This window comes from Meriones unguiculatus, chromosome 2 (assembly GCF_030254825.1).
Source record: "Meriones unguiculatus strain TT.TT164.6M chromosome 2, Bangor_MerUng_6.1, whole genome shotgun sequence".
In the NCBI taxonomy this organism is placed as follows: Eukaryota; Metazoa; Chordata; class Mammalia; order Rodentia; family Muridae; genus Meriones; species Meriones unguiculatus.
Genome location: NC_083350.1, coordinates 140,882,461 through 140,901,026, shown reverse-complemented (window position 1 = coordinate 140,901,026; position 18,566 = coordinate 140,882,461). Strand labels below are relative to the sequence as shown.

At 40.3% G+C, this 18,566-nt stretch overlaps 1 protein-coding gene across 2 annotated transcripts in view; it reads right to left on the bottom strand.

Moving 5' to 3' along the window:
* The window catches only part of Pik3ca (phosphatidylinositol-4,5-bisphosphate 3-kinase catalytic subunit alpha), a 75,317-nt gene that overhangs the window by 3,895 nt on the left and 52,856 nt on the right, over positions 1-18,566 (bottom strand). For both annotated transcript variants that reach the window (XR_009590054.1, XM_021649916.2), the window contains exons 10-20: positions 15,141-15,265; positions 13,683-13,764; positions 13,077-13,241; positions 12,771-12,874; positions 11,207-11,378; positions 8,304-8,410; positions 7,770-7,891; positions 6,110-6,188; positions 2,104-2,274; positions 506-623; positions 257-408 (exon numbers count right to left, since the gene is read on the bottom strand). Coding sequence is in view for 1 of the 2 variants with exons in the window: in XM_021649916.2 (XP_021505591.1) it covers positions 257-408; positions 506-623; positions 2,104-2,274; positions 6,110-6,188; positions 7,770-7,891; positions 8,304-8,410; positions 11,207-11,378; positions 12,771-12,874; positions 13,077-13,241; positions 13,683-13,764; positions 15,141-15,265 (1,397 nt within the window). In the remaining variant the exon portion in view is untranslated. The remainder of the gene's footprint in view (positions 1-256; positions 409-505; positions 624-2,103; positions 2,275-6,109; positions 6,189-7,769; positions 7,892-8,303; positions 8,411-11,206; positions 11,379-12,770; positions 12,875-13,076; positions 13,242-13,682; positions 13,765-15,140; positions 15,266-18,566) is intronic.

The window sequence follows — 18,566 nt, the reverse complement described above, 5'->3', positions numbered from 1 at the left end:
ATGGAGTCTAATTATTTTAACAACAGGGAATAATTTCAGTGTTATAAGGTTTAAGGATTACTTCCTTTATAGGCCTCACTTAGCTTAATGAATGAAATCAGTTTTCATCTCTCCCCGGCCCCCAATGTCATATAAATGAGCAAAATCAAAGATACTGCATGGCGCCTCTTCTCCAGCTCATCCACAGCTCCAATATAAGTAGCCCATGCTACGCATAGCGGGCATCCTGCCCCCATCATGCAGCCCTTGGGCTCACCTCTCAAACTCTCTGGTCTTTGTGTATTCTTGGGCTCCTTTACTAATCACTATTAAGAAATCTTGCGTCAGAACAAATGGCACACGTTCCCGTTTATAGCCAAATTTTTTCTTCTTGTGATCCAAAAAGTGCCCAAAATCTATATGAAACAGCTTTCAAAAATAAGACATTACATTTTAGTTTAACATACAAATGTAAAGATGGTGACTTAATACATTTCAAGAGCCTGAAGCACTTTAGAGGCCCCACCTGTCCATCATCCTTCACCATGATGTTGCTATTGTGCCGATCTCCAATCCCCAAGATGAAGGTCGCCACACAGTACCCGGCGCACGACCGAGTGAACAGATCAATGGCCGCATCGTATCTGTAGAGCGAAACATACACCATGGGTGGTGTGGAAATGGAGTGGCTGGGGCCAAACTGGGGAAATATGGCTAAAGCTTCTCATTAATATCCGAGGGTGGAGCGGGGTGTCTTAAGACCTGAGAAGTTTTGAGATTAAGTTTTCAAGGAAATTTTTAGATATTCCTTGACCTAAGTGTAATTCTTACCAAAATGAAAGAAACATCCCTCATAATTCTCTCCATGGCATATGTATGTGTGGTGTGTGAAGGTCAGAGGTTAATACTGGGTGCCTTCTATTATTCACTGTTACTCATATAAGGATTTGTTTTATTTATGTGAAGTTTTGTGTGGATGTATACACACCTGTGGAGGTCAGAAGAGGGTGTAGAATCCCATGGAGCTAGAGATAGGCAGATGAAGCTGTCAGACATGGTGCTAGGAAGGAAACTGGAGTCCTTTGGAAGAACAGCAAGTGCACTTAACCAGGGAACCACCTCCTCAGTATCTCACCACCTCATGTTTTGAGAGAAAGTCTCTCACTGAACCTGGGCCTCAACAGCTGGCTGGACTTGCTGGCCAGCCAGCCCTTAAGATAGAGTAGTTCCTGCTCCTTGCCCCAAGCACTGGGCTACAGACCCGTACCAGGAGGCTTTATAAGGGTGCCAGAGATTGGCCTTAGGTCTCATGCTTGTACAACAGTACTTCATCAGCTAAGTCATCTCTACAGGCCCTGATTTTTCTCTTTTCTAAGATAGAGTCTTACACTGTACTTCAGCCTGGCCTTGAACTCACAGCAATCCTCCTGGGTTAGGCTGTTGAGTGCTGGGATAAGCCACAATCTCCAGGAGAAAAGGTGGGGGTGGGGTGGGGGTGGGGAGGATAGGGTCTCACTATGAAGCCCTGACAAGCCTGGAACTCACTAGGCTGGCCTTAAACTCAAGAAAGATCTGCCTGCCACTGCCTCTCTGTGTAGCATAGGCTGGTCTGGAACTCAAATATCCACCTGCTTCTACCTCCTAAATCCTGGGATTAAAGGCATATGCCACCATCGATAGTTTTGAAATTAATTTCTAAAATATCATTTTTTAACAAATTAGAAATGTGAATGTAAGGTTATTTTTACTTTTAACTATATATCTCCGTATGGGCATGTGCACCTGAGTATAGGCACCATGGAGACCAGAAAAATGCATCAGATTCCCTGGAGCTGCAGTGGCAGGTGTCTGTGCTGCACCTCATCTGGGTCCTGGGAACTGAACTTGGGTCCTCCAGAAGAGGAGCATGCACTATTAGCTGCTGCACGTCTCCAGCACCAAACATTTATTTTGTTCATAAGGATTAAATGTAAAAGAATGTGAGATACAAGGTGAATGATCAAGATGCACCAAATCATAAGCAATTTTATTCACTCACAATAACTGCAAGGTTTCAGTGCAATTCAGTGACTTCAAGGAGCCCACAGAGCCACTAGCATGTAACAAACACAAGAGCAAACTCACATCTCGCCCTTGTTCTTGTCCTTGAGCCACTGATGCAGTGTGTGGCTGTTGAACTGCAGCGCCCCCTTCAGGCCTCCTTTGCACTGGATCTGCATGATGGTGTGAGAGTTTCTCACTACCTCAATAAGCCCCACGCAGTCCCCAATGGACAGACAGCCATAAGGCAGCATGCTGGAAAATTGACAAAGGCAGAATTTTAAAACAGCAAGTATTTTAAATTAAAATAAAAAGTAAAATTACATTATTTTCCTACTTCCTCCCCTTAACCCTTCTCATGCACATTACTTTGCTCTATTCAAAATTCCTCTTCATTTCTTTGTTGATACTTACAAACACACCACATACACATAAACACACACATACATACACACACCCCTTCCTAAATATGTAAGTACAACCTGCTCAGGCCATATAATGTCACTTGTATGTATGTTACCACTTGGGATTGGACAATCAATTTGGGGGCTCTTCTATCACGTGAAGACCATGTCTCCCACTTTTAGCTTTCCTTAGTTACTTGCAGTCTTTGTCTAGGGTTCAGGCCTCAGGCGATTTCCCTCTTCCCCAATAGAAAGTCTACTGGTATCATCTTTGTTCAGGTCTGATGAAACCGATTTTTTTTTCTTTCTTCTGCAATAGGGTTTCTCTGTTTTAATAGCCTTGGCTGTCCTGGAACTCTCTTTGTAGACCAGGCTAGCCTCAAACTCAAGAGAACCATCTGCTTCTGCCTCCAAGTTCTGGGATTGAAGCCATGTGCCACCACTCCTGGCTCTGAAAATATTTTAATAGGCTCAAAATATCTACATTCAATTAGTAAATTTATCACGAATGACCTTAATCTTAACTTACTCTTTATTTTCTTTTTTGTATTGACAATCCTATTCCTAAAAAGGTATGAGTTCACCCAAAACCAAATTAATGTGCCATTTGTATGGAATAAAACAGCATGTATTAAATATATGTCTGGGTTTGATGGTCCACAAAAATTTTACAAAATATTTATTCACTGACTGTTTTGTGTGTGTGTGTGTGTGTGTGTGTGTGTGTGTGTGTGTGTGTGCGCGCGTGCCTGTATGAGTTTACATGCATTGCACAAATATAGGAGCCTGCAAGGCAAAGGGACATCAGATCCCCTGCAACTGGAGTTACAGGCAGTTAAGAGCTGCGACCTGGATGCTGGAAAGCAAATGTAGGTCATGTCAGGAGCAGCAACTACCATGTGGCAGTGGCCCACCTCCAGCCTTGGAGCCAGCTCTGTGCTTATAAACATCTCTATAAGAAGTACACACGAGCAGACTCTCTTATGCTGATGTTGCTTTTTCTTTCTTTCTGAAAAGGGTTCTGCCTTGTGGTTTAGGCTGGCCTCGAACTCAGACCTTCCAGTCTCAGCTTCCAGAGTGCATGATTATAGGTGTGTGCCATCACTCTTAGTTTATATGTCATGCTTTAATTAAGTACATGAAGAAACATCTATATATAGGTAGCCAGGAAAATGAAGGATAATAGGATGGCTTTCCCTGATTCTATTCTATAATTCAATAAAGTACTCGAGTTGCAATGTGGATTATAACCCTGTACCAATAAACTTCATGGTGACATCTAGACTGACTTGTATCTGTGTGTTATAACATTAAGGACATTATGGGTTCTTGTACTAGTCATTAAAAAGATACTCTAGCTTGGGAGTTTAAACATTTTTCTAAATGCTGATGCTTTTTTATATTGTAACATAATAAAAAAATAAAACATATATTTTTGGTTTGGTTGTGATATAATCCGGTCTACCTTAGACTGCCAATCCTCCTGCCTCACACTCAAGTACGGGATCATGTGCACACCATGCCCAGCCACAATTATTTATGCTACTACTAATCTCTTTCACAAAGTCTAAGCTAGGGAATATTAATAAACAGGTTTTTCACAATTCTAATATTCCTTCTAAAATCCAAATTTTTATCACTGTCAACAAAACCACCTTAGTTGTTTTCCTTCACAAGACGCAAGAAGGATGTTCATCTTCAAAGAAAATACCTGCCAAACAGCTTATCTAATTTATGGCTTGTCTATTAGATGTTTTAGTTTTGCTATTTTGGGAACAGAAATTTGTTATATAGCCCTGGATGGTCCTGGACTTGTAAGGTAGTTCAGGTTGGCCTGAACTCTAAGTTCTCCTGCCTTAGTATTTTGACTGCAGGGCTTATAGGGATGTATCTATACTTAGATTTGTCACTGTTTTTCAAGTAAAAATGGTACTCCATGAAAAGGCTAGTTTTACAACTTGCATCCATAAACGTTCTTCTGTGATCTAACCATATTTGGGGATATGGACGAAGTGGTTTTAGGTACTTCTACCTTGTTCTTTTGAGTATTAAAGAAACAAGCAGTGCATGCCATCAAGATGGAGCCAGCCCTGATGGTTGCACAGCTCTGAAGTGCTCTTCTGCAGTCAACACAACTGGAAGGAGTTGAGATGTGAGGAGAGCTCTGATCAGACATGGAGAGTTCTGAAGTAGGACTGAATGTACAGCTACAAGCCTATGGGAGCCAATGAGTGGAAGGTGATGTTTTGTGGGAGGCTCATATATTTGTATGCTTAGTCCCCAGTTGAAAAACTTATTTGGCAAGGAAATGTGGCCTTGTTAGAGGGTGTGTTAATAGATGTAGGTTTTGAAGTTTCAAAAGCCCACGTCAGGCTCAGTTTTCCTCTCTCTGCTGCTGGGAGGCGGATCAGAATGTAAAGTTCTCAGCTACTGCTCCAGCCCTGTGCCTGTCTGTTTTCTACCATGATGATCATAAAGCAACCTGTAAGTAACTCCTAGTTAAATACTTCCTTTCAGAAGAGTTGCCTTGGTTGTGGTGTCTTTTCATGGTGACAGCACAGTAACTGAGAAAATTCCCACAAGACCAAAGTGCTTTAGAGCAGCAGCTTTTGCCTGTGTGGTTTCTATGGATTTACAAGAGTCAAGCCTAAGAAGGAAGACCTATTAGAAGCAACAACTATGAGCACAGAAAACACTTCTGCAAAGTTAGGGGGACAGAATACAAATGATCACAAAAAACTGGGTAGAACGAAGAAACTGATAAAAACTTTAGTGGCTTTCCTAAGCTTTATTACAATATTAATTAAAAGGTAGCTTTAGAATTACTCGATTTCTGCCTGTAATCTCAGCACTCAGGGAGGCAGAGATAGGTGGCTCTCTATAAATTTGAGGTCAGCCTGGCTACAAAGTGAGTCCAGGGCAGCCAAGGCTACACAGAGAAACCCTGTCTCAATTAAAAAAAATAATAATAATTCCTATGATGAACTTACTTCTAAATTTAATATTTTAAGATTGTGTGCTTGTGTGTGTATATTATATGCATGCACATATACATATATATATGTGTATGTACCTGTGGGGGTCACGAGTGGGTGCCGGGTCTCTAGAGTTGGAGTCATAGCCAGATGCGAGCCACCCAATACGGGACCAAACTCCACTCCTCTGCAAGGGCAGGTGCTCCCTAACCTCTGGGCCATCTGTGCAGATTCACTGTTGAGCTTTAGTAAGTTTGTTCTAACCCTAATGGTGACACTCCAAGGATGGGTAGTCTTAAGCATACAGGAGACAGCTCTTTTCACTTAGATGACCTTCATCAGCTACTGGGCCAAGCAAGAAAACAAATGAAAACGCAACCAAGACCACCCCTTCTTAATCACTATAGCATTTTTTTTTTAGCTTTGAAAACATTTTTTTAAAAGATTTATTTATTATCTATACAGTGTTCTACCTGCCTGTGCATCTGCATGCCAGAAGAGGGCACCAGATCTCACTACAGATGGCCGTGAGCTACCGTGTGGTTTGCTGGGAACTGAACTCAGACCTGTGGAAGAGCGGCCAGTGCTTTTAACCTGAGTCATCTCTCCAGCTCCATGTAAACATTTTTTAATATAGCTTCTGGATGCTTCTACCACTAAGACTTTAGTTTACTCTCTTAAGATAATTTTCAACCCATGCTGATTACCTACCGAAGGTCAAGGCCTTGGTTTTGCCAGATGTTCTCCATGATTCGAATGATCTGAAGGGTTAACATATCTTGCCGTAAATCTGAAATTCAAATACATGTCACTTAACACCACGACACTAGTTAGTTTCCAGATAAAAATAAAGAAATGTGTTTTAATTTTTAAAATCAGCTTTGAAAATATTTGCACAATCATCTGGGTAACAATATATTTTAAAAAGTTCCAAGTCTATTTAAAATATTTAACTTCATGAAGAATAGAGTCTAAATGTGGCCTACGCTGCAATACTGGAGTCAACAGTACTCACTGCTGAATTTGCTCCTCTCAGGGGCCACTGGTGAGCCTCCTCTCTCCTGAAGCCCATTCTCCACATTAAGCAGGGCCTTGTTTTGTTTTTTTAAAAAAAGATTTATTTATTTATTATGTATACAGTATTCTGCCTGCATGTGTGCCTATAGGTCAGAAGAGGGCACCAGATCTCACTATAGATGGTTGTGAGTGAGCCACCATATGGTTGGTGGGAATTGAACTCAGGACCTCTAGAAGAACAACAACCAGCGCTCTTAACCTCTGAGCCATCTCTCCAACCCAAGTAGGGCCTACTTCAGTACTCTTTCAGAAGACTACGCTCTGTCTTGTGGTTCTTTTACTTTTGTAATTATCTGTTGAATGTTCTTTTTCCAAACTTTAAGCTACAAGAGGGTAAGCTCTGTCACAGTCCCAAGGTCCATCACACAGAATATTTAAGGAATAAATGCTATGCAAACCACTCTTGTACACAGGAAGTAAGCCAAGGAAGACAATGATTCCAAGGCCCCTGATTCTAAAGGAGATCAAATTTCACCTCAACTGGGGAAGGCTGATAGTCAAATGGAGGTTGAGCTCAGGTCTTGACCGTCACCTTTTAAGGAGTTCTCCGAGATAACTTTTTTGATACAGTCTCATGTAGCCCTCAACTAGCTATGTAGGTGTAGAAGATCTTGAACATCTGATCTTCCTGCCTTCTTTCCCAAGTCTAGCTCAAACAACTTTGATGGGGAGATTGTTTCACTGTATCAAGACTATCTTCACTCATCCTAATTCTGCCCATTCACCCTCCTGCAATGCCAGCCTTCCTCCAGACCAATCTCAGTATACCTCAAGAGGATGGACCATCTTCAGCCATTTGGCCTTTCTTTTGGAGTCTCATATCCTGGGTGATTTCTTTCTCTTGCTAGTCTGGTTTCTCTCAATTTAATTTGTAGTCTGACCCAGGATGGGTAAGGGCAGAGACATGCCAGTTTTGCTTTCCTACTTATGAATAATCACTGGGGGGATGGGAAGAAGCACTAGACTTAGAATTACAGGGATCAGACTTCAGTTATTCCCTCTGGTTGCTAAGATGCACAATAAGTGAGTTCCTTTTAGCGGAGGGTCCACCTTCAAGGCAGAAGTGTCTGCATATATCTACTCTCTCCAGACCCTGGGTTCAGTGTCATTAAAGCATAGCATCCCATTCCCCAAATTCCTTCATATGCACACTGAAAAATATAAGACATTTTAGTATTCTAGATTTTATACAGCAATCCTTAAATGGCTTTCAAAGGCTCCCTTGGTTCATAAATATCCTATGTATAAAGACAGCAACATGCACACAGCATGAGCTCACTAGTGCTCTCCTCACCATCGCCATTTTTAAAGATGATCTCATTGTTCTGAAACAGTAGCTCTGACATGATGTCTGGGTTCTCCCAATTCAACCAGAGTGGCCTTTTTGCAGAGGACATAATCCGACACTCTTCAAGCCTGTAAGATAGTTGAAGACTTTACCAGGCGCCTTAGCTTTTTATACTTTTGGATCTTGGGTTTACTTAAAACATATACCCAATATAGTTTTTTGAAGTGTTGTAAAAATTAAAACTTTTTCAGAAGAAAATAAACATGAATCTTTAAAATGTATATATAAAATTTCAACCAATCTAAGAATATATAATTGGCTTTACACAGACAATTCCCACTTCTTATTTATGATACCAGAACTTCCAACCAGAGAAAGATTTAAACTATCATTAATATATCAGAAACTGACTCAAAATAAATGTAGCTCTAGTTAAGACGATTTTACTATTGCTGTTTTACAAGAACTAGAGGATTGGATTTTTGTTAAGACTTATCTGGAAAAATACTTAAATATACCAATAAAAGGCATTAACCTTACCTGAGGTTTCCTAGTTGGTGAGCAGGATTTAGAGGGGACAGAAAACCCTGCAAAGCATCCATGAAGTCTGGCTGTCTCATCTGTTCAACCAAAAACTTCATCTGTACCTGATAACGAAACAGCCGGAGTGAGGAGTGGTGTTCCTAAGGGGAAAGTAGCTGCTGTTTCAGGGCTATGAAGTCTGCTTCCATTTCCTGGGCCAGGCAAACTCTGCTGATTAGGAAGTCAAGACTGCAGCAGTATTATCAGTTGGGAGCATGGTTCTGAACACAAGCTCTGCTGCTGTCTAAGCAAAATTACTCCATTACTGCCTGCAGATCAGTTGTGGCTTTTGCAAGGTGCATTAAACCTGGCTGCTTCCACAGCTGAGTTCAGTAGGTAAGGCCAGACTATTCGATCTGAAACACCAAGTATTTACTGCCTAGCCCGTTAGTGAGAAAACCTGCTGATCCTTATTTGAGAAGAAAAACAAAAAGACCAGGCTACTTTAGATCTGAGCTTAATATTGTTGGTCTTTGTTTTTGGATTGTTAGAAAAGTTCATTCACATGGTTAAGTAAAAAGACCTAGTGAGGCTGAAAGAATCTAGAAACCACTTGATATACAGACTCTGACACTATATACAGTTTATTTTGCAGATCTATCCATTTACTCAGAACTGTTACAAGCAATAGTTGGTAGGTTTTAAAGGTAACATTCATTTATTGTAAATAAAAAATCTGATAGAAAGGCTAGGGGCTAGGAACTCATAGTTTTCCCACTGGAATCTGAATAATGAAGTTTCCCCCCTTCTCTATATTAAGTGAATAGCTAGAAAATCTCATCAGCTTTGACTAGGCAGCACTTTTGAGTACAGCTACAAAAGTAGATTTCTGTCTACTTCAATACTGACACAGAGCCTTCCATACACTACTATAAACACAAGAACTATTTGTATTTCCAGAGTTTAACTTCAGACCCTCACCATAATCTCACTTAAGCTGACAGTAAGTTGAGTGATAAACTCCAATTTCCTAATGAAGCCACTGGACAAGAGTCAATATGTGTTATGAAGACTCTAGCACAGAATACTTAACAAATTATCTGCTACAAAGCTTTTCAAAACTCTTGCAATATAGTCGGGTGTGGTGGTGCACACCTGTAATCCCAGCACACAGGAGATCGAGGCAGGCAGATCTCTGTGAGTTGGGAAACAGCCTGGTCCACAAAGCAAGTCCAGGACAGCCAGGACTATTATGCAGAGGAACCCTACTTAAAACAAACAAACAAAAAAACCTCTCTTGTGAAATATATCTATATCTATATCTATATATATGCATGCAGTGCCTCGTTGCCCACGATAACATCAGAAATAGCACAATTCTTTTTCACTTTTATTTATTTCTACATTTATTTACTTACTCATTTACAAAAATCACACGCTACACCAAGCCTTGTTTATGTGGAGCTGGGGACTGAAATTGTGTGTGCTATTCATATACCATCAACAGCTACATCCTAAGCCTGTTCCATGTATTTTCTAATAATCTATATTTGAATCTATATACTGCACTTAAAAAAAGTCAGTTCAATCACATATTTTAAGGCATCTAAATTAACACAGTAACTTTCTTTTAGATTAATTGCAGCAACTTAAAAAAAAGTTGTTTTTCTTTCCAGTATTACTAATATAGATGTTGGGGAAAAAAATTATAATCAAGAGAGTGGATCCGGGGTAAGACGATCAATCCTCATTTAGAAAGACAAATGGGATGTGCACTGAACGTATGACAGGAGTCTACCGCAGAAGGCATCTGAAAGACTCTACCTAGCAGTGTTTCAGGGCAGATGCTAGGACTCATAACCAAACCTTCGGCAGAGTACAGGGAATCATATGAAAGAAGGAAAATTAGTATGATGTGGAAAGGATAGGAGCTCCACAAGGACCAAATATATCTGGGCACAGGGTCTTTTCTGAGACTGACACTCAACCAAGGACCATGTATGAATATAACCTGGAGCCACTGCTCGCATGTAGCCCGTGGTAGCTCAGTAACCGGTTGGTTTCCCATGGTAAGGGGAACAGGGACTGTTTCTGGCAGCAACTCAATGGCTGGCTCTTTGACCTCCCCCCACCCTAAGGGAGGAGCGGTTCTGTTGGGCCACAGAGGAGGACTTTGCAGCCAGTCCTGAGGATACCTGATGGGAAAGGGTCGGATGAAAGGAGGGGAGGTCCTCCCCTATCAGTGGACTTGGAGGGGGGGCGGGGAGGAGATGAGAGAGGGAGGGTAGGGATAGGAGGGAGTAAGGGAGCAAGATGCAGCTGGGATGCAGAGTTGACAAAATGTAACTAATAAGAAAAAAATAAAATAAAATAAAATAAAATAAATTAATTCGGGTACTGCTAATTTATGTTCTTTGACTTTTGGGACTCACTGGTGAATGGATTCTTCTACTTTGCCAGAGGGGAGGCAACACTTGCTTTTCAGCTGGTAGTAATGAGTGAAGAGGGGTAGGAAAATGTTCTGAGAACCTTGAGTATGACAGGTGTTTACTGAATCCAGTTAAACTCACTTCTTTCTACTTATTTTTGGGGTCATTATCAAGATTGTGAATGGCAATCATTTTAATTACTTACAGCTACATAAAAAGTATACATAATGGGCACCCCTTATGTTCCAAGGAGAGTGACAGGTGCTTTGCCTGTCACGTGATTAGCTTCCTTCTCACAAGTACTCTATGTTCAAAGTATAATCTCTATTTTGCAGTTGAGGAAAACGAGCCCTAGAAGCCTACATAATGTAGCTTCACACAACTGGCAGATTATGGAATTCAAATTCAAACTCTAAGTACTATACCCTGTATGTATACTGGGCTCCACTTAAAGCCAAGTCTTCAAGGCCAACGGGAGAGCCACTCACATACCTTTTGTGTTTCATCCTTTTTCTCCTGCTTGAGGATGTCAGTTAGATTGATGAGTTTCTCCATGGCCTCTACCTGTCTGTTGAGGTGTTTCAGATACATCCCACAGGCACGGCAGTAGGACTCCAACAGCAGGCCAAACCTCTGACTGACAGTCTTATTGTGCATCTCAGATCTAAAGGGACAAGCAAAATTTATCTATATGTATACATAGTCATTTTTTCCCCTTATTTTATGCATATGGGTGATTGCCTGTATGTCTGTGTACCATGTGCATTCAGTGCCTGTAGAGGCCAGAAGACGGTGCTGGATCCCCCTGGAACTGCAGTTATAAATTGTTGTGAGCTGTCATGGGGATACTGGGAATTCAATTCAGGTCCTCTGGAAGACTGCCAGTACTCTAATTACTGAGCCATCTCTCCAGCCCTACATGTATTTTTTTTTTTTTTGCTTGACTGTTTAAATATCTAGATAAACAAAAACTGTAATCTTCATCAAGAGGGTGTATAGAATATCAAATACATGGCTATACAAAGTAAAATTGGTTTTTATTCTAATTCAGTTATTGACCTATATCTAGTCTTAAATGAGCATATATACTTTCTCAGAAGGTAGGAAAACTCTTTTTTCTGGTCCAATAAATGTTTTAATCAATAACCCAATGATTAAAAACCTACCAATTTAGAAGAAAATAATCAAGTGTTTCAGGTAGTCCTTGACTGTGTAAATTTAATAAACAACTTGGTATTTACTGATTTAGGCTTATTTTAGCTACTTTTCATTCATTAATTTCAATGTAAGATACAAAAGAAGAAAATAGGATAATAAAGTTAACTGAGAAAGGTAAAAAAGCTCACTGAGTTCTGAGTTTCCTGCAAGCATGTTCACATTTTTGTGTCTATTTTAAACACAGCACTTCTAGATACCAACTTAATTAAAAGACAAATAAAAATAACAACAACAACAAAAAAAAAACCCACAAAAAACAAAGCCACACTACACACAAACCCGTTTCTAAATTTCCTGTAATCTAGGTAGTTTGTGACAACTCTGAGCTGTAATACATTTCCTAAAGTAGTTTTCCTCTTTCACCCCTTCTCCAAGGGGGAGCATCTCTTTATGAAGCACAGTCTAGCTTAGTAATTGTGACCCTCCTGCCTCAGCCTCCCAAAGTCCTGGGACCACCTGCAAAAGCAACTTCTTTTTCCTTAGTTTATTTTCTCACAAGAAACGTGGGGCTTTGCCATTATGCTCTAAATTCCAAGGAAAGACTTTTATTTTGGGACATCATCTATGTATACAGTAAAACCTATCACAACATTAATTTGCATCTGGCAAATTTTACTTGGCTCAAAGTAGGAGCAAAACCTTTAAAAATATTTGCACTAACAGTACAGAATTCAGTTCTGACTTACATTGCTCATTTGATTCCAAAGAAAAGAATCATGCAACAGGCTTCCAGCATGGAGCAGCTTTCCAGACAGACACAGCACCAGGGTCCATGCACTTAGTAGGGAGGGGAATTACAAACATCTAAGACACTTGGTAGGGAAATAACCTGACTTACTTTAAATGCCAAAAGAAAAAATGGCCAATCCTTTGATTTGTCAACGCTTTCTTGAGTAAAAATCTCACAAGCAGGTTATCCAAATACTGTTCATATTTTAAGACCTGAGGAATCAAAAGAGAAAAAAAAGAAAAAAGAAAACAAAAATTCAGGACCATTTCTGCCTTAAAGAAAAAAATTCTACATACAAAGTAGATACTGCTATTGATAATAAATGGATTTTTAAAAAATAGCATAAAACTAATGCTGCTGCTTTGATAAGCTGTATGGATGTGGAGCAAAGCCCTTCCAGTTTTCTGGTCTTACCTGTACAAGCTGAATGAGGTACTGAGAAAGTTTGTCATCTGTTAGGTATTTTTCCAAGCACCGAACGGCAAAACTCCGAACCATAGGATCTGGATAATTACAGTCGAGGAGCTCCATGGCCTGCTCTGGTTTGATTGGAGGCCAATCTTTTACTAAGCAGTACATCTGTGTACAGCAGAGAATAACAGTAAATCATATGTACAAATCCAAAACACTGTTTTAACATCTGATTTTAAATGTAGTTTAAATGAATTATCTTAAAATTCTGCATTGCATTTTCAATGTAATTAGCTTTACATATGGAAATGATTATGAGTGCTCTATCTGCATGTACACCTGCATGCCAGAAGAGAGCATCAGATCCCTGTATAGATGGTTGGGATCCTCCATGTGGTTGCTGGGAATCAAACTAAGGACTTCTGGAAGAGCAGATAGTGCTCTTAACTGCTGAGCCATCATCTCTCCAGCCCCATGACTGGCATTTTCTTACTAATATCATCATAATAATTTATAGCATATTTAATCCTCTAAATTGAAGAGATCTTCTAAGAGTTGATGATTTAGGCAACACACAGGTTCTACACAAAAGCTCCTCAATAATCTCACCTGGGCTACTTCATCTCTGGAATTCCACTTGACAGACAGAAGCAATTTTGGCAGGATTTCAGGAATAGTTACACAGTAGTGTCTGTTGGGAAAGACAATACAGAACATGTTACGTGAAGGTCTACCACCCAATTCCCCATCATACACCTGTAAGAAATTCTAAGCTTATTATTACTATTGGCCTATCTGAAAAGCCAAACGTGTGTTGAAGACTGTTGTTGTACATGTATCTATGCAGCTACAGTTAAAATGGCAAAGACAAAGGATTCAAATGGAGGCTAAATGTCAGTTGACAGTTAAGAATAATTTCATGTCTGTTACTCTGCTCTTTAGGTATTCAAATAGTTCACCTATTTGAATTTCATGAACTTACTGGACAAGATGTCTGCTTCACAGATTCTCTAACTCCTTCAGTTAGAGACAACAGTGTAGGGAGCTGGGAAGATAGACAAAGGAAAAAGGTGTTTCCCACCAAGCTTGATGTGTGCACAGAGTAGAAGGGGAGCTGACTCTTGTAGACTGTCCTCTGGTCTTCACATGCACACTGTGTCACATGACCCCTCCCCCCCACAAAGTACAATGTAATAAAGAAAAAATGCACTAGTGTTCCAAGTAGCATGATTGACAAGTAAGGATAAGGTGTTCTGCCATCAGTTTCTTCCTTCAGGGAAAAGGGAAGGGAACTTGCCAAAGATCGCATTTAAGCCAACAAAGTCATGAAGAAACGGCCTAAAGCAGGGGTGCATTCCTGCTGAAACTTCACTTTAAAAAAATCCTAAGAAAGTCAACTGTCAGTCTGAGGTTACAACTCAGTGACAGAGTATGTGCTTAGCTTGCAAAAGGCTAGAGGTTAAATCTCTAACGCCAATTAAAAAAAACATGTAAAAAGCTTGGGGATTTACCTAGGTTGGCAATGTGTGTACCTAGCACACATGAGGTCCTGGGTTTCATCCCAATTTCTAGTACCTTATAAACCAGGTGTGTTGACACATGCCTGAAATCCTAGTACTTAGGAGGTGGAGGCAGGTGGATCAGAAGTTCAAAGTGATCCTCATCTACAGTTCAAGGCCAGGCTGAAACCCTGCCTCAACAAAAGGGGGAAAAAAACCAAATAAACAAAACAACTTTTCAATGTTTAAGTATCAACATGCCATATTTTCCTAGAAAGAAATATCTGTATCCATACTTTTGAAAAAGTCAACACTAAAAAGGTAAAAGCAAGATGGGTTTCTGGGCCACGCCTGTAATGGCAGCACTCGGTTAGGAGGTTGAGGAAAAGGTTTCCAGGCACAGGAGCAGCCTGCTATGCACTGAGCTCAAGCCTAACCTGGACCACAGTGAGAGACCCTACCTCCAAAACAGCAACCAAATGGTGTGCTGTGCATCACTCACACAGGGTCCACGAAAGGAGTAAGGTCCCTCAGCTTTTATATTGAAAGCCTCACTCTCCACACTTGCCTGTGGCTCCATAGGAAGTCTTTTTCCTGTTCAGTGATTTCAGACAGTGGGTCCCGGGTGCAAAGTGCTCGGAGCTGTTCTTTGTCATTTTCTCTTAACTCATTGTCTCTGGCTAGTCTGTTACTCTGTGAAATAAAGTACAATTTTATACAGATTTCTCTGCCATGTATTTCTCCCGAGATCCATGAGTGATACAGTTAAAAGAGCAACTGATTTTTAATAAACCTCACATGCTTATTAACTATTACAAAACAATCTAATCTTCTCATTGAACTAATTTAAAACAGTATCTATACAACATACGCAGCTGTGTGGTTATCACCACCAAGCAGTAGAACAGTAACTCCAGCCTAGACTGGGGTGAAGGGGAAGGAAGTCAGCCTCTTCCTCTCTCTGATGAGGCCCTTCCTACCCCCTACTAACTACAGCCTGATTAATGCTTTCGGCAGAAAAGAATGAAAAGCAGTAACAGATTAAAATAAAAATGCAAACTCTTTTATGTTCGTTGCTAAATCATCCTCATAACTGTTGGCAAGCTTTGAAATTTAAAAAGTAAATTAAGATAGATGAACTAAGTCATTAAAGCACCATGCATTTCAACATTAAGAAACTAAACAGTAACAAACTTTTGCCTCCAAGTCTTTGGCTAACAAACGCCCCTAATAATCCCAAAGAATCACCATGCAAGAACAAAACCAAAACAGAAGGCCCACAAGATGGCACATTGACTAGACAAAGATGCTTGCTTGCTGCCAAGCCTGACAACCTCTGCTCAGTCCCTGGGCCTCAGGTGGAAGGAGAGGACCTACTCCATCAAGCTGTCTCTGACCTCCATCTGTAAGCTGGAGGTGTGCACCCACTTCCCACCACTAAAAAAGAGACACTAGGTGGATCATCTCCACAGTGACTACAGATGCTTACTAAGACATACACAAAAAAGCTCTCACATTCTAGCCTGTCGGAGCAGTACAAACAAAAGAAGTCCTCGGTGTCAGCTGGTCTCATATACTGATGCATCCTGAACTTATACACTACAGGATGCGAAAGTACTATGCAGACATAATCATTCAACAGACCCTTGTCATACTGTGCCCTGCTTTATTCTTGAGCACTCATTTTAATAGCAAAGTTTTTTTAAAAATAAGTTTGGTCTAATGAAAGAGGGTGAAAGCCAGTGAGAGTAGTGCCCAGTGGATAAGATGAAGGAGTCGGCAGAGGGGAAGGGTCAGCACGTGAAACTGGCATCTCAGACTGAGAAGTGTTTTTGGTGAGAGCTACCTAGGGGATGCATGTCATGATTTGATCTGTTTCATAATGATTTTTGCAGCTGTTCCAAAGAAAGGGAAATCAGTTAGGAGGCTACAACATTGGTCTAGACCAGAAACATGTTGTCTTAAATCATTACTGATTATCATCAGCATCCAATGGACTTATCTGCTTTTGTATTTTTAAAATGTTTGTTAATATGAAATAATTTATAGAAAAATCAGAAAAAAAACAATTGTACTACATATTTTAAGAATCTAAGCATAATAAACTTAACGTTTTCTGTTATGTGCCTCATTTTGAAATATCTTTGTCAAACTGTAAATAAAACTGTCAAAGTACAACATTTGACATGATGGTTCATACTTTTGCTGAAGAAATCAAGACGGCCATTTTTCTTGATCAACAATTATAAAACATTTTCATTTTACATTTTTTTTATAAATCACATGATCAGGAGTGAATTCTGCATCACCATTTTTCTGTTCATAGGCCTTCCACATTTCTGCATTTAAAAATGTAGTGAGTAGATGCTGATGCCCAGCAGTGTGATGGCCAGTTGGGATGGTCAACATGATTGGGCGGAGCAAATACTCACTGTGACTGAGAAGCTCTGGAGGGGAGAAAAGAGGGAGAAAGGCCTAGCCTGAGGTGGAAGCATCAGCTAACAGACTGGGAGACCTGGACAGAATAAAGGGTAAGAAGGAAGTCTGTGGTCAGGTCTCCTTTCCCCTTTCCAGCAGCCAACACATGGAGCACCACCATGAAGCTGCTCTGCTCCATGTGCCCTCCCCACCACAAGGAACATAGAAACATGAGCTGCGGGGAGGGGGCTGGCATGGAGATGGGCTCAGCAATTTAAGAGCACTGGCTGCTCTTTCTATCAATCACAAGGTGGCTCACAACTACCTGTATTAGAATGTGATGCCCTCCTCTGTCTGATGCCCTCTTCTGTCATGTAGTCATACATGCAGACAAACACTCATATACATGAATAAATAATTTTTTAAAAAGATGAGCCAAAAGGGAGGAGATAGGAAGGGGACTATAGCTGGAATACAGTGAATAAATTATAATTAATAAAAATAAATTAATTTAAAAAAGATGATCCCAAATATGTCTTCCATTCCTTGAGTTTCTGTTTTAGAAAATTATTTTTACATGTACAAATGTTTTGCCTGCATGTGCAACTGTGGACTGTGTACATGCCTGGTGCCTGTAGTGGTCATAATAGCAATGGATCCCTAGAACTGGACGGTTGTGAGCCATGATATATAGGAATATAACATAGGTCCTCTCTAAGAACAAGTGCTCTAATCTGCCAAGCCATCTCTTTGGTCCAGCTTTCCTTGTTTTTCTCAGTGTATGCTACAGTAATAAAAAGGGTTATACATAGAACAAGAAGGAAATAGCACACGTGTGGCAGTTTTGTTTGTTGTTGTGTTTTTGTTTGCTTGATTGTTTGGAAAGACGGTTTCTCTGTGTAGCCTTAAATGTCTTGGACTTGCTCTGTAGACCAGGCTAGCCTCAAATTCACAGAGATACACCTGCCTCTGCCTCCCTGAGGTGTGGTAGAGTTTTTGACACAAAATATAGAGACTGAATCATTCCTGTTGAATTACTGACTAGCCATAAATATGGACTTCACTTTATCCCTACTGAGAATGTACTATTTCACACTGCATTTACAAGACACACCTCACCATCAGAGGCTGAGCTGTAGTTCTAAAGTGGGGTGACTTTCCCTTTCTTCCATGGACTTTTGGCTATTTCTGGAGACATTTTGATTTATCAGTTTGTTGCTAATAGTTCAGAGGCCACAGATACAGCTCAGCAGCCTGCCACACACAGCATAATCTACAAACAGGATACACTTGGCATTCAGTGTGGGCTAAGGCTAAGAAACTGTGTTGCCCACATTCCTATGATATGCCCAAGGAGGGAAAGTGAAAAATTCTAACTAATGTCTAAAAACATCAGGAAAAAAAAATATAAAGCTGGTCCTTGCAGACTCACTGTTACTGCTGCCTGTACTTAATTTCTATGCTCTCCTCTATATCATTGTGTGCATTTAGTCTTCCTCGAGCAAGACTGAAGGAAAACAGAGAACTGCCTTGACATCTAGGAAGACTAACGTTCCAAAATGACCTTATAAACATT